The 23562-nt window shown below is 36.4% G+C and overlaps 1 protein-coding gene across 1 annotated transcript; it reads left to right on the top strand.

The window, feature by feature from the left end:
* Positions 1-1673: 1673 nt before the first annotated feature.
* Positions 1674-18638, top strand: LOC106001613 (vomeronasal type-2 receptor 116-like; the record flags this gene model as incomplete). The annotated part of the gene is made up of 7 exons (XM_013036659.1): positions 1674-1795; positions 3565-3711; positions 10653-10941; positions 12060-12866; positions 14022-14249; positions 15194-15317; positions 17719-18638. Coding segments are annotated over 7 exons (2637 nt in total), but the record flags the coding sequence as incomplete, so codon positions are not given.
* Between the last annotated feature and the right edge of the window lie 4924 nt (positions 18639-23562).

Genomic DNA, 23562 nt, shown 5'->3' with positions numbered 1-23562 from the left:
GTTTAAGGATACAGGTGGACCTGTTGCAACAATGAGAAGTACAAGTTGTCATGTCCAAAACGAGCTTTACAATGTTGGTGCATGGGGAGGGGGTAAGTGGGGGAAGGAGAAGGATTGGGATGGGAGGGAGGGGAGAGCCTGGGAAGGGATGTGAAGCGTAAACAAAGGAGGACGCAATGCTTGGTAAGAAATGTACGCATTATCCTGCCCATGCAATTGTAACCCCTCTGCACATTATATTCACAAATAAAATAAAATTAAAAAAAAAACTTGGAGTCAAAGCACACACTCTGAAAACGTTACAGGTTGGAATAGGAGAAACCCGAAATTTGCTTAATAGACTCAATTTTAGAGCGCCACCTCCCAATAACCTCCTACTAGGTTAAATATGTCACTACCAAGAAATGGATGGACTAGACGAAAACTGTGACAAATAATCAGAAACATATGTTAAACTCATTCAACAATGTAGATAATACTCCAGCAATCAACATGCCAAAAAGTCAAGGAATCCAACAAATTCCAAATAGTATCTAATACAACTAATACAAAGTATCATAAATATCAATTAATAAATATAACCAAGGAGGTGAAAGAGATCTATAAAAAACATTGGTTTTTCAAAAACTAATGAAGAGCCAAAGTTCATTTCATATATATTTCTAATGGTGGCTTCCGAAAATCAAATACCTAGGACTCTAAACCTATGAAAAGTTCTGTAAAGACGTCTACAATGAAAAGTTAAGCTATGATAAAAGACATTGGATGAGAAAATGGAAAGACATCCTGTGTTCAGCGTATGGCAAAATTAAAATTGAGAAAGTGGCTATATATCCAAAGCTACCGTTCATTAAATATTATTTCACTGAAAATTACATTGCATTTTTGTAGGAATATAAAAATCAATTCTAAGCCAAAAAGGAATGGGAAACTCTGATAATCCTAGTTGAGATTCTTCTCTTAATCCAGTCTGGGAAAAAAAAAGTTTCTGGAATGTCTTGCCTGGGTGGGGTAGCAGATATCTCTGATCTCAGCTCTGTCAGAGGTGGGGATTGAGGAAATGAGAGTTCCAGGGCAATGCTATGTGGGTGATAGTCACAACAGTGGTGCATGCCAATAACCACAGATTTGATGGCAATGTACAAAAAGGATTAAAATCCATTTCTTTTCACAGCTATGAAGGGAAAGAATCACAAAAATACACAGAGGGAGCTGGATGTTGGTGACTCATGTCTGTAATACTTGGTATTTACCAAGCTGAGATCTGAGCAATGCAGTTCAAAGCCAGCCTGGACAGGAAAGATACTGAGCAATTTAACTATAATTAACTACCAAAAAAGATGGAAGTTGTGGGAATCCTATAGTAAAGTAGCTAGTCTCAAAAATAACTAAAAGCAGAAAGGCTCAGGAAATGAGAATGGGAAGCAAAGTATCTTAGATTCAATTGACAGTTCTGGAGTGGATTTCAGGTAGGGTAAATACAACAACCATCACAAGTGTTGCATCTTCTGAATTCCTAGATTTGAACAAGCTTCAGCACAAACCCATGAAAGACTTGACCTTAGCAGAGAAGCAATGAACACACCTTCATAAAATTTGTTAATCACTCAAGGGTGGGTGGCCTCCAGTCACAGGGTATTGGGGTCAGCTACTTCTCTTATCTTTCCTTTTAGCTGCGTGTGGAAACCACAGCTCAGCAGCTTCCAAGGAGGGAAGCAATGGGCAAGAGCAGTATACACTGTGAATTGATGGTTGAGTTTGGCAAAGGAGAAGACACTGGTTTGGTAAGAACTATGTGAGGTTGGGGTGCTAAGGACTCACACCCCTAATACTTTCATTGAAGATTACATTAAGCTCTTATGCTGGAAGATGGGTACTTAGTAGACTCAATTTTAGAGTGCCACCTCCCAACAGCCACGTACTAGGTTAAATATGTCACTACCAAGAAATGGATGGACTAGTCGAAATCTGTGAGAAATAATCACAAACATACATTAAACCCATTCAGCAAAGTAGATAATACACCAGCAATCAACATGCTGAAAAGTCAAGGAATTCAACAAATTCCAAATAGTATCTAATACAACTAATACAAAGTATCATAAATATCAATTAATAAATATAACCAAGGAGGTGAAAGAGATCTATAAAAAACATTGGTTTTTCAAAGTAGTAGAAACCATAAGAGGAGAAATTATCCATTGGGCATATATTGGGAAAAGTACTATTGTGAAAATAGATAAAACTCTTAAAATTTTATATGTATGTAGATAGATAGAAAGACAGCTAGATAGACAGACAGACAGACCGACTGACAGACAGACAGACAGATAGATGATAGATAGATAGATAAAAATACCACATCTGGAATCTTCCCAGATGTGCTTCAATGGATAAAGGGACCAAGAATGTGGTCTACATATAAAATTATTTTTTGTTCACTCATAAGAGCTTATGATATACCATTTGTAATGAGATGTAATATTCTGGAAAGATGTATAAGTTAGGCCTAGACAAACAAGGGATGAATGTTTTCCTTTAGGCATGGAAGCTAGAATTAGTTTATATATTAAAAGTTTAGGTGATGTCAAGGTGTATTCAGATGTATTAACTGAAATACCATAGATACTTGAAAGAATTCAAATAATACAATTCCCTAGAAAGGCAAAATCAACTTTCTGCCAAATAAAACACCAGGAAAGGGGCGGAGGAATCAAATTGGGAGAAAGAAAAAAGATGGAAAAGGTGGATAGCGGAGGGATGAATTAAACATTGACAGGGGTGATATTCATGAAGTAATATATGGTATTCATAAACTGCTTTCTTAAAGAGCAACTTCACTGTACAATGACTTAAAAATTGTTTAAATTTAAAAACTAAAAAAGTGGGGCTACGCAGGTGACTCAGTGGTAGAGCGCTTGCCTTGCATGCCTGAGGCCATAGGTTCGATTCCTCAGCACCACATAAGAAAAAAGAAAATAACGGGAAGTGGCGCCTTGGCTAAAGTGGTAGAGTGTTAGCCTAGAGCTGAAGAGCTGAGGGACAGCGCACAGGCCCAGAGTTCAGGCCCCACCATGTGGCCGTTTCACCATCCACATGACATGATATCACCTCATGCAAGCCAGTTGCATCATCCCAAATGACTTTCATGCAAGTAGTTTCTAGACAGACTTTGGACAAACTACAACCAAGATAATTCCATCTCTGGGGCCTCACTATCTGTGGTCTTGAATAAAATCACAGCACCTGCTGTGAAGAAGGCAAATTTCCAAACATGTTTTCTAACCCATGTTTTTCTTCCTGACGCAAGGCTACAAATGCAGAGCCCCTGGGAACAGTCTTACATATTACTTCTGGGGACTCACATGAGGCTTTCATTAGAGGTGCGCTATAGTATAGATCTCTCTCAATAAAAAGACATATGCACATATAAAAAGATATACCAATACATATAACTGAAATTGTGGGCCTCACTTCCCACCAGCATTTCTGCTTGGCAGAGGCTTCAGGGATGTGCCCTTTGACTTTCACACTCTTTCTTCTCCATCTTCCCCTCCCTGTCAGGTCCTTGGCTGGCACTAGTTGCTTTTCTACCATGAAGCACCGAGCACACATGGATGGAGATGTGATGATCACTGGGTTTTTCCCTCTGAACACTTTGGGAATAGATCACAGTAACAGCCATGCTTCCAGGCAAGAAGAGAACAAGATGTGAGTTGTTTCATATTTTATTTTCATTTACAGTTCTGAGGATGTTTGACTGGTGAGGGAACTGTGGGTGCACACATCAATGATCTCTGTCTCCTCTACACTGACCTCCATTACTATTGCATCTGTAGCAGATCAGTTTCATTCTTTTGTCTTACATCTTCTGTTGTTTGATTTTCTGTCTGTTAGCAGGAGAGGATTCTATTTCCCTCCATGTAACTTCTCTTTGTGGCATACCTGTATATCCTCAATTTCAGCTGTGGAAAATGAGGTGATGTTACTACAATAAAATGGAGTCACTGGCCTGAGTTCTGTATTAAAAGGCTGCCACTGCATTGCCTACACCAGACATCTGAGAACTTTTCTTTAGTAACACCTATATATTGAGAATATTGATAAAATTTCTTATGGTGGCTCCTGCCTGTAATCCTTACAACTCATGGAGCTGATATCTGAGGATGGACGTTTTAGGAAACCCAGAAAAGAAAATCTGTGAGACTTTTTTCTCCAATTAACCAGCCAAATGCTGAAAATGAAGTTGTGGCTCAAGTGGCAGTATGTTAGCCTTGAACCAAAAAGCTCAAGAACAGAGCTCAGGCACTGATTTCATGATATAGAACTGGTGTGCACACAGGCATGTGCACACACACAGATACACACACACACACATACACACAGAGTCACATACATACACATTGCTAGTGTACACAAGCAGTTACTGTTCCAAATTTAGCCTTGTGGCGTTGTTTTCTCTTAGAAAGGTTACCAGGCAGCTCAGTGTTATGAAAGATTCCTCACTGGGGAATTTACCCAACCAAGATGATTCTTCTTTCCTTGTGCACATCCATATTCTTATAATTCTGACTGTAATAGTCTCTCCCTAGTAAGTGGCAATACTAAAAGGAAAAAGAAAAGAAAATTGACTGCACAGAACTTCAAGGAATTGTAGCAAATCATCTAATTCCTATTGCAAAATAAAAATGTCATTGTCTCCATCATTGGCACTGCTTTTTAAGTGCTGGTATGACAACTACAGCCAGATGCAGCTGCCCACAATTGAGAGCAAAGATAGGAATTACTCTCTTCTGTGCTATAGAAGATTCATGGCTTCATTTTATATGTCCCTGATATGTTTATCTTTCTCACTTTCATACTGGTCCTGGGATATTAGGGCCTGTGGGCTGTTCCATTTTTGCTGAAGGCTAGTGCTCTAGCCCTTGAGCCACAGCTTCACTTCTGGCATTTGCTGGTGATTAAATGGAGATAAGAGACTCAGCCCTCCCTTCCCAGGCTGCCTTGAAACCATGATCCTTAGGTCTCAGCCTTATGAGTAGTTCAGAATGAAGGTGTGAGGCGCTACTGTCTAACTTCCCTTATTCTTTATATTCCACACTATATACCCATGTTTAGGTGATTTTTATTCTTTTAACTTCCCAATATATATGTGAATATTTTTGATAAGCTCTTAATAGAGACATGTTGAGAAGCATGTTTTCAGAAGTTGAATGTTTCTTTTCTATTCCCAAGTACAAAGTAAAATCTGATTTGGGTTAGTAAAATTTTATGCATGCTATTGACTACAGATAGAAATATTTATTGGCTAACTCTCCTCATAGATAAATAGAGCACTGTAGTTAGACATCAGTAGGTGTGAGATTTGACTCCTCTATGTCCACTGATGTTAGCACATGTTTGCCAATTTTGATACAATATTTTTCTTATGCCAAGTACCTAGTTCATTTTGTATTTCCATACTTTGCTTTTATTCATTCACTGTATTAGAACCATTTCTTTCATTTGTTGTTTTGTTATGTTTTTGGTTTTGGTTTTGGTTTTGGTCATGGGATTTGAACACTGGGCCTGGGTGCTGTCCCTCAACTCATCAGCTCAGGCTAGCGTCCCTACCACTTGAGCCACAACCCCACATCCGGTTGTATGAGTTGTTTATTGGAGATAAAGTCTTTCCTGCCTGGGCTGGCTTTGAACCATGATGCTCAGATCTCGCCTCCTAAGAAGCTATGATTACAGGAGTGACTCACCACACAGGCTTTTTATAACCATTTCTATATCGTGTCACACATCAGTTCTTTCTCTTTTATCTCTAATTTCTTCTACTCATTTTCACTTTTTTGACTTAGCTAGGAATAAGCCATTGATAATTAGCTTACTTTGGAATTTTGCATACATTTTTATCTCAAAGCTGGTACTTTACCACTATATCCTTACTTCAGGCTTTCTGCTGATTGACTGGAAATAAATGTGCCATGGTCTTTTCTGTGACAGCTCCTTTTGAATCAGGATCCTTTCCTTTTGATTTCTTGTTTAGCTAGGATTGCAGGTCTAAGCCACCAGTAGAGATACATTTAATTTCTTGAAGAATCTCTAAACTTCAATTTTTATGTATCATCACACAAACTTTAATTTTTCTCTGGGCTAATAAATAACTAATGGGTGCCCTGAAAAACCAAATTATTGAGTATCATTTTTCTGTTATGATTTTCTATTTCTAACTTTTAAGTGTTTTTCCTGTATACTCACGATTTTTCTAATCTAATATTTAATTTTAGAACTGGTTTCCACTACATTATTCATCCTCTGTGAGATATATAGTGCTTGGGGTACAAGTTTTGACCTTTTAAATGAGACAAAGGATTCTGCCATTTAATCAAACCCAGGGAATAATTATGCCACTTCTTTTATGAGCTATTGAAATTTGTTTAAGTTATCTGTGTATTTGTATTTCCCTTTATTTTCACTATTACTTACAAAGTTCATGTCTCTATAAAGAAATAATCGATTTTGAGATTAAAATACATATGGTCTAGATTGAGTGTTTCACACATGCATGCCCAGTTTCACAATGCCACTGCTTGCTAAGTGTGTCATGTTTGGACCATGTGTTATCTGACACCTTCTCCAAGAATAAGATATCTATTGTTTGCAAGTACTTTATGGTCTTATATTTCTTTGATACATGTATCTGTTTTTTTCTTTTGTCATTTTTTTAATTGTAAAAATATCGTACAGGGGTGTTACAATTATGTGGGTAATGTAAATTGTTCATTTCTTATCAAGCAATGTTGCCTCTTCCTTTGTTTCCTCTTCCCATCTCTTCCCATCTCCCACCCCTTCCCCCCACCCCCATTTGTGCAAGATGAATAAAGAACAGGCATGAGATGCTTTTGTGTTGTTCTTGTGTCTTAAAATATCTCTGGCTCATGGAGGATTTCCTTGTTCATAAAATTCAGTTTTCATTTTCTATTTCTGTAAAGGAAGTGATAGGAATTTTGATGTAGTCTGTACTGAGGGTACTATAGATAGTTTTTCAGTAGTACAGCTATTTTCACCATACTACTTCTGGCATACAAAACAATGAGAGGTGTGGATTCACATGTGTAATTTTGTTGCTTTTCCCTATTATGGTTCATGATGTTTTTTCTCTATTATTCATGTTCCTGTAAATCCTCCTTTTCCTTTATTGATTATTTCTATTTCTGGTAGTCTCTAATTCTTTTTCTTTTACTTGATTATTTCATTCTTTCTAGTAATTTTGGGTTTGTTTTTCTAGTTGCTTGAATGTAGCACAGGTTCTTTAGTACAACATTTGAACTCCAGATTTCAGCAAAGGTTGTGATAGTATCATTTCATTGCAGTATTTATATATGTATAGATACTGATATTCTGTTTTCATTTTTATTTGTTCCAAAGATTGTTAAACTTCTTGAAATTTGCCTTGAAAGTCAAGTCATTTAATCATGTATTAATCATTTAATTCAATTGTATACTTTTAAGTAAATTAAATTTTAATATAATTAATTGCTTTATTTCTGGTTTAAAAAGAACTCATTTCATTTCAACATAATGGGAATATTTTTGGTTTTTCCTTGTTAATTTCTAGCCTTACCACAGTGGGTTTTGCACATGTGCTCAATGTATTTTAAATAATATTTTGTGTGTTTTTTATTGGAAAAGTGTTGTACAGAGGGGTTACAGTTTGAGCAATGTAATGAGTACATTTCCTATTGAGTTTTGTTGCTTCCTCCTTTGTTTTCCCACTACCATCCCTTCCTTCCCACTCCAAAATTATTCCCCCTAAAAGTTCGTTTTCAACATTGTTTTGTACATCTTATTTTTACAATGGGTCAACCTGTCTCCTTATGTAAGCATTTTGTTTTTTCCCTTCCCATCCCCAAGTTAGAGAAGTGTATATACAAGATGTAGGGCACCAACATTAACTACAGTGACAATAGCGGTTATACTGTGTGGAGGGAACATAAAAAGACACAAAAAATCACATGGTACATTATAAATATATTAGAACAATAGCTAGAAAGAAAAAATATATTTGTGTCCCTATTTTGGGGTTCATTTTACTTAACATCATCTAATATGATCATATGTACATGGCTTTGGCCTTGTCATAAACACGTACTAGTTGTTATAAATAATAGATACCATGGGATGTTGTTTCTTTGGGCCTGGCTTACTTCAATGTATTTTAAATGACATTTATTTATTTATTTTTTTGATTTTTGGTAGGTCATGGTGCTTGAACTCTGGACTTGGGCAAGTTTCCTGCATGCTTTTGCTTAAAGAGAGTGCTCTATCACTTGAGCCACATTGCCACTTCCTGTTTCCTGGTGGTTATGTGGAGATAAGTGTCTCATGGACTTTCCTGCAGGGGCTGGCTTTGAACCATGTTGCTCAGATTTCAGCTCCATGAGTAGCTAGAATTTAGCCAATGGCACCCAGCTATTTTCATACTTTTTATTTCTGCCTCTTTTGTTTCCTATCCCACGATCTCTCCTGTAGAATGCTCAATATGTTGGTGAGAGATGGTTAATTCAGACATTGGGTGAAGTGTTCTCTAGGTGTATGTGAGGCTCATCTAATCAAGTTTTATTGTGTTCACAGGAAACAGGGTATATATTCTTGTATATCTTTCTTATTCATTAATGTTTCTGTTTTGGGGTCTGAAAAACTGACTTTAATATTTCATGTAGGAAGGGTTTAATGCAGATACATTCTATTAACTGTGCTTTTCTGGGAACATTTTTATCCTTCCTCCATTTCTACAGGTTAGCATTACTAGATGCAATACTCTTGTTGGACAATTTAAATTTTTTATCTTCAGAACTGTAAAGAGCTCTTGCCATGTTTTGTTGACTTATATGGACTCTACTAAGCTATTATAGAAATTCGTACACACCTATATGAATATGAGTCACATTTTTGTTATACTTTAAAGAATTATCCCTGTATATGTATTTCAGTTGTGGGAGCTTCATGCTAAGACAGCTTGTTGTAGATGTCATGTACAAAATTTGATAATCATTTCATCTTTAGGACTGTTACTTTGTTACTTTGAGAAAATCCTCTCATAAACTTTTTTTTTTTTGGTCCCGTCGTAGGGCCTGAACTCTGGGCCTGGGCGCTGTCCCTCAGCTCTTCAGCTCAAGGCTAGCGTAGGGCTAGCGTAGCCACAGTGCCACTTCCGGCTTTTTTTTTCTTATGTGGTGCTGAGGAATCGAACCCAGGGCCTCAGGCATGCAAGGCAAGCACTCTACCACTGAGCCATCTTCCCAGCCCCCTCTCATAAACTTTTGACAAAATTTTCCCACATCTTCATTCCTACATTTTATTCTTCCATATGTGTATGTTCAATTAAATTTTCCATAAACTTACTAATTTCTTCTGTTTAGAACTTTTTGAATATGACAGATTTTGATCGTGATCTTTTCACATATACCTATAGTATAGATTGAACAATTGATCCTTTCCCTTATTATATCCAATATGCCTTCTTGTTTCCTTTTAAACAATACCAGTTTGATTTCATTATATTAGATTCGTTAGAATATGAGAATATGCCCACGCAATCTCAGCTTGCATGTAAATACACACAAACACAAACAGACATTCACACAAATCCTTGTTTCACATAGACAAAAAATAAAAGAAGGAAAAGTACTTTGATCCTTTCTATTTTGCTCTATTGCTTCCTTTACAATATCTCAATCTAAATATATTTGGAAGATAGTAGTGATCAACACATTTTACCATGGATCCTTGGAATTGGGATATCTATACAAAGCTTACCTACAATTCTGTTCTCAATCCTCATGTCATAATTTCCTGTCTGCAAAATGAGTTCCTTGAAATTGGATGCATCCATTTCATTGTGTTAGATAAATAAAAATAAAATCTTTGCCCCCAATAGTTCAGCTCTTTTTCTGGTTGTTATTCATAAGAGCTATTCAATATGTTGGTCTGTGAGCAGAGCTGCTATACAATCATTCATAAATAACATTTTGATTCTGAATATTGCAGTTAAATTAAATATTCTTTAGTTATCCTGACATGCCTCTAAACACATAACAAACTGGGTGACTGAAAACACAAAAATTATTTTCCATACAGGTATGTCCAGTTGCCCTAATATAAATGAAATACAACAAACATATGCTTTCTGATATAAACCAAATCCAAGACAACAGCCTTTCCCTGTAGTGCATGTGGTAAAGGGGAAAACAATCTCTTCCTCAATTTAAATAAGTATCTGAATGTCATTCATGAGAAATGACCTTCATGTCATTAACTAGATCTTTTTTTCCGGTCATGGATCTTGAACTCTGGCCATGGGTACTGTCCCTGAGCTCTTCGGCTCAAGGCTAGCAGTCTACTACTTGAGCCACAGTGTCACATCCAACTTTTTCTGTTTATGTGGCAGTGAGGAATTGAACTCAAGGCAAGCACTGTATCACTGAGCAAGCTTCCTAGCCCAGTTTACCTAGATCTTTATACAAGCATAAAACACTACATTCATATTCCATTCTAATTGAGGTAATATTTTAAGATATTCCTTAACAAGGAAGCAAGCATTTAATGTATCATAGTCTTAGGTTTTGGAATATTCCTCCTCAAATTATTTGCTCATTATGCAGGTTTATCTTCAAGAACTATCAGAGTGTTTTGGCCTTGGCTTTTGCTATTGAGGAGATCAATAAAAATCCTGATCTTTTACATAACATGACTTTGGGATTTGATATTTATGATGTTGAATTCAGAACTTGGACAATGTTTAAGAATCCCTTCACTTGTCTCTTTGGGAAGTACCAGATTCCAAACTACTCCTGCATGAGAGAAAGCAGGTCTATAGCAGTACTTACAGGACCATCAGGAATAACATCTGACCAGATTGGGACATTATTAGGACTCTACAGATTTCCACAGGTGAGGGTGCAAAGTGTGGAAGGATATAATAATGTCTAATTTGTGGCATTTCAGATGTTAGAAGAGAATGATAGGAAGATATTCTATTTATGAACCCATCAAGTTCTGTGGTATCAGGGAGTATTTACTCAAAGATATTTGGAAATATATATTTTCACACTTTGGAAAAAGAGAGAAGATTTGAGCTGACAAATGGATAATTTATTATTTCAAGACTTATCAATAATTATCATTAATACATTAGGAAATGGAAAATGGTATAGCAGTGTGAAGATATATTGAGAGGGTACTGATTGCTCACAGCAGTATTCCTAACTAATAAGGAAACATGTATCCCAAATTAAATATCAAATGGCACAAGGTGAATGTGTGAGTCCATTGGTGAACACAAGTCTTGAGGTAAATTGCCAAGGAAGAGCTAAAAGCCATTAGATTGTTCCTCTGGCATTCACACACACACACACACACACACACACACACACACACACACACACACACACACACACATACACATGCATGCATGCAGGCACAGAAAACTTACTATATTGAGTGAAGTAAATCAGTTTCAGAATGAGAAAGGGTAAATATGTGAAAGTTCGATCTAAAATATGAATATGTCATATGAAATAAGTATGGAACACACTGTAGCCACTTACATATATACATGATTAATCTGACTAAAGTAAGGTATACACAACGGTGGAACTCCAAGGTGTAACTTTTCTCACCTATTGACAGTATGAAAATGAACACCAAAATGGTGAAGCATATCTTGTCAGAGTGGGGTAGATATTAGGGGGAAAATGCAAAGAAATATGGAGTGGATGGGGGGGAAAAGAAATATGATATACAATGGGTATATAAGAAAATGGAATTAGGAGTGTGTGAGGTTGATATAGATGGGAAGAGTTGATGGAAATAGTGACAAATATCAAGACAATTACAAGTCAGTTGATATGTTGTGCAACATTTCAAAAACAATTAAATTATTTTTTCAAAAAATAAAACAAAATCTACCTTCCATCTACTTCAATTGGTTCGTAAAATAATTCAAGATTGAAATTATAATGCATGGAAATCTTCTCATTCATGGAGTATCCAATTTTCTTTTACTTTAGCTTACCTTTGGGCCTTTTGATCATGCCCTGAGTGACCATAACAAGTTTCCTGCTCTCTATCAGATGGCACCAAAGGACTCATCAATAGCCATTGCCATGGTCTCCTTACTGCTTCACTTCAGCTGGAACTGGGTGGGACTATTGACCTCACAAGATGAGAATGGTGCTTGGATTCTTGCTGAATTGAAAGAAGAGATGGCCAAAAACAGAGTTTGTGTAGCCTATGAGCTAATGATCTCAACCCAAGATACATCATATATATTCAAACTAATGGCAGTTCATAAAGAGATAAATCTATCTTCAGCAAGTGTCCTCATCATATATGGTGATAATGATTCACTGATAGCTTTAGTGATATTTATCGAGCAAATTTTTATACTTGGTAAAGTTTGTATTGTGAACTCTCAGTGGGATTTCACCATGAAAAGGAAATACTTCATGCTAGGCTCATTGCATATACCTCTTATTTTTACACACCATCATGTCGAAGTTTCTGGATTCACAGAATTTGTCAAGGCAGTTAAGCCTTCCAAATACCCAGAAGACATTTTTCTTGCCAGGCTGTGGTTTCTCTCTTTTAATTGCTCAGATTCTGAGTCTGACTGTATTACATGGGACAACTGTGCTCATGATGCCTCTTTGGATTGGTTGCCAGTGCATATTTTTGAAATGACTATGTCTGGAGACAGTTACAATATATACAATGCTGTGCATGCTGTGGCCCAGGCTCTGCATGAGATGTTTCTTCATCAAAGAGAAGTTCAAACAATGGGAAATAGAAAACAAAGAGTGCCTTCCCCAGAAGAGGTAATTCTTCTATGGAGGAGTATCTATGGTGGAGTACACTTTAAGAGCAAGGGCACTTTCTAGAAGGGATCCTTACTTTATTAATTAAATATTTGTGTATGTATGTCTGCTTGTTTCTTTACTTGTATATATATGACTTGTGTTTATATACACAAATATAAATATATGTTTGTATTCATATGTCATACTAATTTAGTTGTTGAATTAATTAATATTGCTGTATTTAAAGCAATTTTCTCAACAGTTTTGCTTTTCCTTTTTATTATCAGAAATTAATAGGAGTACAAATTTGAATATAGACTCACATTCAAAAAGTAAACATTTCATTTGCTTATCAAAACCTTACGTGATTCTTTACGTGTCCATGTAATTAAGGTAACATGTGTGGATATGCTGGTAAGAAAACAACAGGCGAGTAACAAGGTAAAACATATTCCACTTTTCTGTAAGCTATTTTGGCCAGTGCAGGGAGGTGAACACACTACCTGGGCTATGTCCCTGAGTGTCTATGTACTCAAGGCTAGTGCTCAACTACTTGAACACAGCATTTCTTCTGTTTTTTTCAGAATTGTTTTTGGAGACATGGTTCTCTCTAATTTTTCTGCACAGGCTGGGCTCCAAGCCTGATCCTCTTGTCTGAGCCACCTGCACAGCTCAGTTTACAACCATCAGCCAACTCCAGTTGGATTATGAATTCCTTTAGTTACTAATAACTCATCATGTTAATACCTAGTATTTTGGAAACTGCAAATTGAGCTTCTCCCTATACTTTCCTTCAATCAAAACAAAGGATGACATTATGAACAGAATTATCTGTATTTTTCATGAGAGACCAATTTTTATTCAACTTTTGGAATTAAACCTTTAGCAACTTGAAATTATAAATATTCATAAAATAATGGTTAGGGCAAGATCGAGTAAACTGATATCTGTGGAAAAAGTTTTTCTACTCCTTTTCTAAGTGACCAGTAAAGATTATTTTTCAGAGTGATTATTTATTTCTCCATAGATTTTTCTTCTGAGACAATTCATTTTGTGTCATTACTCTTTTTGAATTCAGAATCAGAGATTAAAGGCAATCAGGAGTGTTTCTTACTTCAGGTTTTTTGTCTTAACTCTGGGATGTACTTCACTATAAGATAATGTCTCTTTTAGCTGCACACTTTCCTGAAGAGCATCCAGTTTTATAATCGTACTAGAGATCAAGTGATTTGGGATGAGAAAAGACAACTGGAGACAGAATATGACATTCTGAACATTTGGAATTTTCCAGAGGGTCTTGCACTTGAGGTGAAAGTAGGAAAGTTTTCTCCATATGCTCCACATGGCAATCAAATGTCTTTATCTGAAGATATGGTAGAGTGGGCCATTGGAACTACAGGGGTGAGTAGGATCTAATTCTAATAATTTTAAGGACACACATTAGAAGGGTCACCTTCAAATTCATACCTGTCTCAGTGACAGCAAATTTCTCTTATAATCCTAGCAGCTAATAGTGCAGAGATTGGAATAGCATAGCTTAGATTCAGCTCACACTGGAAACTCTGTGAGACGCTTATCTCCAATTAACTAACCAAAACCTGGAAGTAGAGCTGTGACTCAGGTAGGAGAATGCTATCCTTGAGTGAAAATAGCTGAAGTCCAGTGTCAAGGCCTGAGTTCAAGTCCCAGGATCAGATACAAAAGAGTTAAATGTGTTTCTACATGTTGATTTTGAATATTATCATAGGATGTGAATTTGATTTATGTCAGTAGGTATCTAACACTGTGATAAAGTACCTGAGGATGTAATTCATGTGGTTGAAAGCTTTCTTTTGCTGCTTTCTGCGAAGGTTTATTTAATGGTTAATTGATTTGCTATTTATTCACCTTTGGTTAAGATGAATCATTGAAGGCATCTGTGATGAAGTCCCATGTCATGGCTACTGGGGAAAAAAGAGAAAGATAAGATGACCCTGGGGTTCACATAACCCTATAAAGTGGTTTCCTACTTGCTCTTTCCCATGTCACATATTAGTAGGTTACAAAATATAATGGAATGAATTCAAGAAAAATCCATAGCCCAGTACACTTAAATTACTTTCTCACAACAACCTTCAGCCTTTTAAAGATTCCATACCTTTCAGTGATTCAACAGGCTAGATCAAAGTTGTAGCACATAGCCTTTGGAAATCATGGAATATGAAATATAAAACAGAATTCAATTAATTGGCTGCAATTACCTGCCTAAATTATTATCCTCAAAATCACATTCCTTAAAACAATGGATTTTTGCAATGTTCTATATGAATCTGAACAGTCACTGGCACACTCCTGCCTTTCCTCAGACTCCTCAGTCTGTCTGCAGTGAGAGTTGTGGTCCTGGATTCAGAAAATCTCCTCAGGAAGAAAAAGCTGCCTGTTGCTTTGATTGTACACCTTGTTCAGAAAATGAGATTGCTAATGGGACAGGTGAGTCTGTGACTTATGAAGAAATTCTTTACTTCTCCCTAGTTTTCCTCAATCCAAACAAGTCAATACAAAAGTTGTGTATTAGGATTACAGACCTCATGCTCCTCTCCCTGCTAATAACTCAATTCTGATAAGTTGTGGTATTACTATTTGTAATATAAAAGATCACAGCTTTGAATTATATATTTAGTTATAGTTTCCAGGCTATTGCACAGAAAGTTATCCCCAGGAATCCTTCTTTTTTTTTAAAAAAATTATTTTATTGCAAAAATACTGTACAGAGGGGTTACAATTAGATGGGTGGGATAATGAGTACATTTCTTATCAAGCATTGTAGCCTCCTCCTTTCTTTCGCCTTCCCATCACTTCCCAGACTCCCCCCGCCCCCCCACCTTATCATTCTCCCCCCCCACCAACTTTGCAAAGTTCTTTCTCAACATGACAAATTGTACTTCTCATTGTTGCAATGGATCGACCTGTGTTCTTATTTAAACGACTTGTTTATCCCCTCCCCTCCACAAATTATACCAACATCAAATACCTTGAAAGCAGGGTTATACTGTGACGGAGAGACATACAAAGCAACATAGAAATAATCTTATAAATACATTAAAACAAATACATGAAAGAAAAGAACATTTGAATACATATCTTAGGGTTCATTTTCCTAACATCATCTTATGGGACATTTTCTGCTTGACTCAGACATAGACTAGATATTGCAAATAAGGGAAACCATGGGACCTATGTTTCTTTGGGCTTGGCTTGCTTCACTTAATATAATTTTTACCAAGCTTTCCATTTCCTTACAAATGGGACAAGGCATTCTTTCTGATGGAGACATACAATTCCATTGTGTATATATACCACATTTTCTTGATGCATTCATCTACTGAGGGGCATTTGGTTGGTTCCATATCTTAGCTATAATAAATAACGCTGCAATAAACTGGGAACCTTACTGCATTGTTGGTGTGAGTGTAAACTTGTTCAACCACTTTGGAAAGTAGTATGGAGGTTCTTGAAAAGACTCCACATAGAGCTCCCCTATGACCCAGCAATCCCACTTTTGGGCATTTACCCAAATGTTTACAAACAAGACCACACTAAAGCTACCAGGAATCTTTCTTAAAACTAATCATTAGGAAAAGTCTAAACTCTAACAGGAAGTTAAACCTAAGTCTTATTAAGGAGAGTGTTCATCTTAGAAGTAATATTTTATGCACACAGGAATCATGGATCTCACATATGTTTATTTCTCAGTGCCCAGAACTCTTCTTGGCATAGGACAAGGGCCCAGTAAGCTAAATTCAGTGTAAGAAGTGAGGATGACTATACAATATCCAAGAGAAATTAATCTGTGCCCATAGCTTCAAAGGTGAGCAGGCAAATCAAATCTAGTGAGATGAAATGAAGGATAATGTAACATAGGGTAAAATTAATGTTTTCCAGAGACATGTGAGGACACTTAAGCTGTTTAATTACAATGTAAATATGATTGAAGAACTGTTAATGAGAGTGAGCAGTGTAGAAAAATTTAATAACATGTTATAGTAGCCCAACTGTTACATTATCAATACATGTGATAGTCATTGAGTGAAAACACACTTAAGTAAAAAAGACCGATGGAAGCATAAACATCAGCCCATTTGTAAGGAAATGGAAAAACTTGGAAAAAGTATTAAGTGAAGGAAGCCAGACTCAAAGAAACATAGGCTCCATAGTATCCCTTATTTGCAATAATTAGTATATGTCTAGGATAATCATAGCAGATAAACAGAATAGCTCAATCGCTTTGATCATATGACCATATAAGGTGATGCTAAGTAAAAGGTACTTCAAGAAACAGGTAGAAGAGGTCTTTCTTTATTGTGGTCTTTTAATGTACTATGTGATTTCATGCATCTTTTGTATATTTCCCCCCTTTTAGTATACTCCTGTTGTCACTGTATTTGATTTTTGTAACCTAGAAATGTTTATCTGAATTAGGGAAGAGAAGAGAAAAACAGAATGGTGAGACAAAGGACAAAGTCGGAGCCAATACAACAGTGACATGCATGAGACAGTATGTTGGAAATGATCTGGACAAGTTGTGGGGGAAATTTTCTGGGGAAGGGAAGTAGGAGAAAAATGAGGGAAGGGGTAACATGTTTGACAAGAAAAGTACTTATTACCTTATTTATGTAACTGTAACCCCTCTGTACATTACCTTGCAATGACAAAAGTCTGAATAAAGAAGATAAAAACAGGAGGTGGTTATGGCCTGGGAAAAATACTAAAAAAGCTTTTATGATACTAATGCTGACATCTCAGTATTTCACTTAAATGAAAAATTTCCTAAAATCCTTGAAGAAAATTAGGTTCATAAAAAGAAGTAATGGTAATGTACATGTCTCAGCAGATATGGAGCAATGTGTGAAGTGTCCAGATCATCAGTATGCCAACACACAGAAGAACCAGTGCTTCTTGAGAGCTGCAAGTTTCCTGGCATTTGAAGATCCCTTGGGCATAACTCTGGCTTGTATGGCTCTTTGCTTCTCCATGCTAACTGCTGCTGTTCTTGGGGTGTTTGTGAAACACCAAGACACTGCCATTGTCAAGGCCAATAACAGGGCTCTCAGCTACATCTTGCTCATCTCCCTCATCTTCTGTTTCCTCTGTTCCTTGCTGTTTCTTGGTCATCCCAACGAAGTCACATGCATCCTGCAGCAGGTTACATTTGGGGTTGTGTTCACTGTGGCTGTTTCCACAGTGTTGGCCAAAACAGTGACTGTGGTCCTGGCCTTCAAGGCCACTTCCCCAGGAAGAAGGATGAGGTGGCTGCTGGTATCAGGGGTTCCTAACTTCATCATCCCCATCTGCACCCTCATCCAGGTGACTCTCTGTGGACTCTGGCTGGGAACCTCTCCTCCCTTTGTGGACACTGATGCACACTCTGAACATGGCCATATCATCATCCTGTGCAACAAGGGCTCTCTCACCGCTTTCTACTCTGTCCTGGGATACTTGGGCTCCCTGGCCCTGGCCAGCTTCACTGTGGCTTTTCTGGCCAGGAAACTGCCAGACACCTTCAATGAGGCCAAGTCCCTGACCTTCAGCATGCTGGTTTTCTGCAGTGTGTGGCTCACCTTCCTGCCTGTCTATCACAGTGCCAAGGGGAAGGTCATGGTGGCTGTGGAGGTCTTCTCTATCTTGGCCTCCAGTGCTGGCCTACTGGGATGCATTTTTGCTCCAAAGTGTTACACCATCTTGTTAGTGCCAAATAGAAATCCTTTATATGGCTTCAGGGTGAAAGACAGTAGGAGAACCAAACATTCTTAACATTAAGCACATTGGTTTGATTCGTATAGACAAGGTCTGATGTAAGTCTACAGAAATTATGCCTTTTGTTATAGTTTATATCATGGAATTTATATTTCAAAGACTAAGGATCTAGTGTTTATTTTCCTAGCAGTGGTAGTCAACAAGTCATGGTGATCACAATTTAAACTGGAGTTTTGCTTCAGTATTTTTGTTTCCTCCTTTTTAATTGCACTTAATTCTATTATCTCCTCTTCATAATGTCTTTTCACTCTTGTTTTTCTCAATAACTCTTCTCAATTTTTCAGCTTATTAACTTCCTGTCTGCACACCACCATGTTGCAGAGCCCTCCAAACTATTTCATTAATATTTTCTTCTTCGCAAATTTACATCCTTTAATGTTGTACTTAGAGTTTGTTTTATTCAATACTTGTATATTTCCATTCACACATTCACCTTTTGAAATTATCCTGAGTCTCATTTATGGGACCTTTCTCTCTGTCCCAGTCTTTTTTTCTCTTTGATTCACTCCATCTCCTTCTTTGTCTTCCTCTTCCTTTTCACACTATTTTCGTTATATAACTTAGTAATGAAATGTATATGTTACAAAAATTAAGCCTCTATTGAAGATTACAATGTGTAAGATGTTTTGCACTTTCTCCTAATATTAAAGTCCATTATTCCTAATAGTAATGCCCTTCTTGCCTGGAATATCATTTATATTTTATGGTTGATTCATCACTATGCATTTGTTTGACACAAAGAATTTTGAATATTAATTATATAAGATTATCTCTTAATAACATGTTTCTTAAAATCTGTTCAACAGGAACATTTTTATTTGTCATATTTCAAAACTCCTAATTTGATAAGAAAAGTATCACTTTTTGGTTCAAATAGCTTGACCTAGTCCATTCCATATAATTTTTACAAAATCACATGTTTAAGTGAAATAGACACAATTGCACTCATTTCTTGTCTCTACTAGTGTTAGTTACATGTTTCTTCTCATATTAATTCAATTCATTTATGCATATGTGTAGTCAGGGCCTATATTGTCCTTTAACTCTTTCATTCAATCCTTCTTTACCATTTGACTCACAACTCCACTTTTAGCTGTATGTCTCTTTTTGGAAATCAGAGTCTGAAACATTTTTTCCCCAGTTTGACTTCAAACCAATTTTTATTTTTACATTTCTAATATGTAAATGTATATGTAATGTACTATAACTTTGTATAATTTAAAATTTTAGTTTACAATATAACAATATTTGACAAAATATTGTGTGTATTTTTTTGTTCAGGGCATAATGTTTAACAAATGAAAATGTAATTAATTTTCAAGTTCCTCAGTATGGTAATCAAGATATCAAAATATTCATGTTTTCACTGATATATTTTTACTATATCCCTTGTTAATTTAAGGCATTTCATTAATAGAATTGAGTTTATATTATTTAGTAAAATACTGAATCCTCATTGTATGATGGGTAGTTATTGGGAGAATATGTGGTTTCATTGAATCTGCATAGTATTTTGTAGCCTTTGCTAATATTTTCTTAGGATTTCTGTAATCTTACACAACATTTTTCTATTAAATGGAGAAATGAAAGAATATACACATGGATGGGTTGATGTGTTGAAGTAAGATTGGATAAATGGGAGATAAGGAGAAAGTAAATGCATGTAAAGGAAAAATTCATAGATAAATAGGTAGAAGAACATAGGTAAAAAGGGAACAAGGAAAATGTAGCCATATGTGCTATGTTTATTTGTGTTACAATAAAACTTTATTCATAAGAAACAGGATGGATTTGGTCCTCGAGTCATGGTTTACCTATTTTCTGTGTTGTGTGTGTTTGTGTGTGTGTCTGTGTTTGTGTGTGTGGTATTGAGAATCAAATTTCGTATCCTTTTATCTGATTTTTGTTGCTTTAAAATAGGTTACATATATTATATCAAACATTGGAAATTTCATATGAATGGAGCAGATTATAGCAATAAAGACCATTAGGATGGTTTAAAATGTTTAGAGAAAATAAAATGTAATGGATATCAGACATTTAGAAAAAAAAGACTTTATATGCTCACATAAAACTAACATAATGAAATTAATTTTTAACTATACACTCTATTAAAATCTTAAAGTATTACAAAAAATAAAACTTAAAGACAATCTACTTAGAGTTTGAAAAGAAACATCTCCTTTTGTGAATTAGGACTAAACTTCATGTATACCCTTAAATGGTGGCTTCCCAAAACAAATACCGAGGACTCTCAATCTAAGAAAAGATCAGTAAAGACTCCTACAATGAAAATTAAAGCTATGATATAAGAGACTGGATAAGAAAATGAAAAGACGATGTTAATCCTTCCAATCCAGGAGCATGGGTGGTTTTGCGACTTTCTAAGTTCTGTTTTGATTTTCTTTTCAGGTTTTTAAAATTTTCATCCTAGAGGACCTTCACTTCTTTGGTTAAGTTAAATCCTAAGTATTTTCCTTTTATGAGGCTATTATGAATGGAATAGCTATCCTGATTAAATCAATGCTATTCTCATTGTTGGCATACAGAAAAGCCATTGATTTATTTTATTTTTTTATTGTGAAAATATTGTACAGAGGAGTTACAATTACATGGGCAAGATAATGAGTACATTTCTTATCAAGCATTGTAGCCTTCTCCTTTGTTTCCCCTTTCCATCCCTTCCCATCCTCCCCCCCCCCCCCGTCCCCAATACGCCAGGTCCCTCCACCGCCCCCCCCCCGCCGCATGAAAGTTATAAAGTTCGTTTTCGACATAATGACTTGTACATCTCATTGTTTCAATGGGTCCACCTGTATCCCTATTTAAACGATTTGTTTTTCCCCTTCCCCTCCACTAATTATAACGACATCAAATACAGTGAAAGCAGGGGTTATACTGTGGGGGAGGGACATACAAAGCAACAAAGAGATAATCTTATAAATGTGTTAGAAACAATCACATGACAGAAAAAAAACAATTGAATACATATCTTAGGGTTCATCCATTGGGTTTATACACTACATTTTCTTGATCCATTCATCTACTGAGGACATCTGGGTTGGTTCCATACCTAACTTATAGTAAATAATGTTGCAATAAACATAGTCATACTGGTAGCTTTAGTATGATCTTGTTTGTAAACATTTGGCTAAAGGCCCAAAAGTGGGATTGCTGGGTCATAGGGGAGCTCTATGTGGAGTCTTTTGAGGAACCTCTATACTACTTTCCAAAGTGGTTGAACAAGTTTACACTACCACCAACAATGCAGTAAGGTTCCCTTCTGTCCACATCCCCTCCAGCATCTGTTGTTAATAGAGTTCTTGGTTATAGCCATTCTAACTGGAGTGAGGTGGTTATCTCAGTGTTGGTTTGATGGCTAGGGAGGTTGAGCATTTCTTCATGTGTCTATTGGCCATCCTTCTTCCCTCTTCAGAGAAGTTTCTCTTTAAGTCTTTTGCCCACTTATTTATTGGCCAGTTGTTTCTTAAGTAGCAGGGTATAAAATTAACCCTCAAAAATCAATGGCTTTTCTGTATGCCATCAATGAGAAAAGTGTTGATGAAATTAGGAAAGGAACACCATTTGTAATAGCCCCACGAAAAACAAAATACCTAGGAATTAAGGTAACCAAAGAAGTGAAGATCCTCTATGATGCAAACCTAAAGAACTTGAAAAGGAAATCAAAACAGAACTTATAAAGTAGCAAAACCTCCCATGCTCCTGGATTGGAAAGATCAACCTCGTGAAAATGGCAATACTTTCCAAGGCTATCTACAAATTCAATGCAATACCTATCAAAATTCCAACCTCATTCTTCAAGGAAATAGAAGAGGCAATCCAAAAATTCATATGGAACACTAAAAGAACCCAAATAGCAAAAACACTCCTCAATGGAAAGAACGCTGCTGGAGGAATATCAATACCAAATTTCAAACTCTGCTTTAAAATCATAGTAATCAAAACAGCTTGGTACTGGCCAAGAACAAACCTCATGGCCAATGGAATAGAATTGAAAATCCAGAAATGTACCTACAGACCTATAGTCATCTAATCATCGATAAGAGAGCTAAAAAAATAGAATGGAAGAAAGACAGCATCTTCAGTAAATGGTGCTGGCAAAATTGGTTAACTACTTGTAGAAAATTAAAGCTAGATCCTTCTATATCACCCTGCACCAGAATCAACTCCAAATGGATCAAAGAACTTGGAGTCAAACCAGACACTGAAAACGTTACAGGATGGAATAGGAAAAACCCTAAGTCTTGTTGGCACAGGCTGTAATTTTCTTAATAAGAATCCGGAAACACAACAAATCAAAGAAAGGTTGGATAAATGGGATTGCATGAAGTTGCAGAGCTTCTGCATGGCAAAGGACATAGCTAGCAAGATCAATATAAAGCCTACTGATTGGGAGAAGATCTTCACTAGCCATACAAAAGACAGTTGTCTCATACATAAAATATACTTGGAACTCAAAAAATTCAATCCCCCAACAAAGAAACAATTGCCCAATAAATAAGTGAGCTAAAGACTTAAAGAGAAACTTCTCTGAAGAAGAAAGAAATGCTCAACCTCCTAGCCATCAAAGAAATACAAATCAAAACAACATTGAGATACCATCTCACCCCAGTTAGAATGGCAAAAATCCAGAACTCTAATAACAACAGATTATGGAGGGGATGTGGACAGAGGGATCCTTACTTCATTGTTGGTGGGAATGTAAACTTGTTCAACTACTTTGACAAGTAGTATGAAGGTTCCTCAAAAGACTCCATATTGAGCTCCCCTATGTCCCAGCAAACCCACTTTTGGGCATTTACCCAACTATTTACAAACAAGACCACACTAAAGTTACCACGACAACTATGTTTATTGCAGTATTATTTACCATAGCTAATTTATGGAACCAATCCAGATG

Source organism: Dipodomys ordii, unplaced genomic scaffold (assembly GCF_000151885.1).
Source record: "Dipodomys ordii isolate 6190 unplaced genomic scaffold, Dord_2.0 Scaffold332, whole genome shotgun sequence".
Classification (NCBI taxonomy): Eukaryota; Metazoa; Chordata; class Mammalia; order Rodentia; family Heteromyidae; genus Dipodomys; species Dipodomys ordii.
This window is presented reverse-complemented; position numbering and strand designations above follow the sequence as displayed.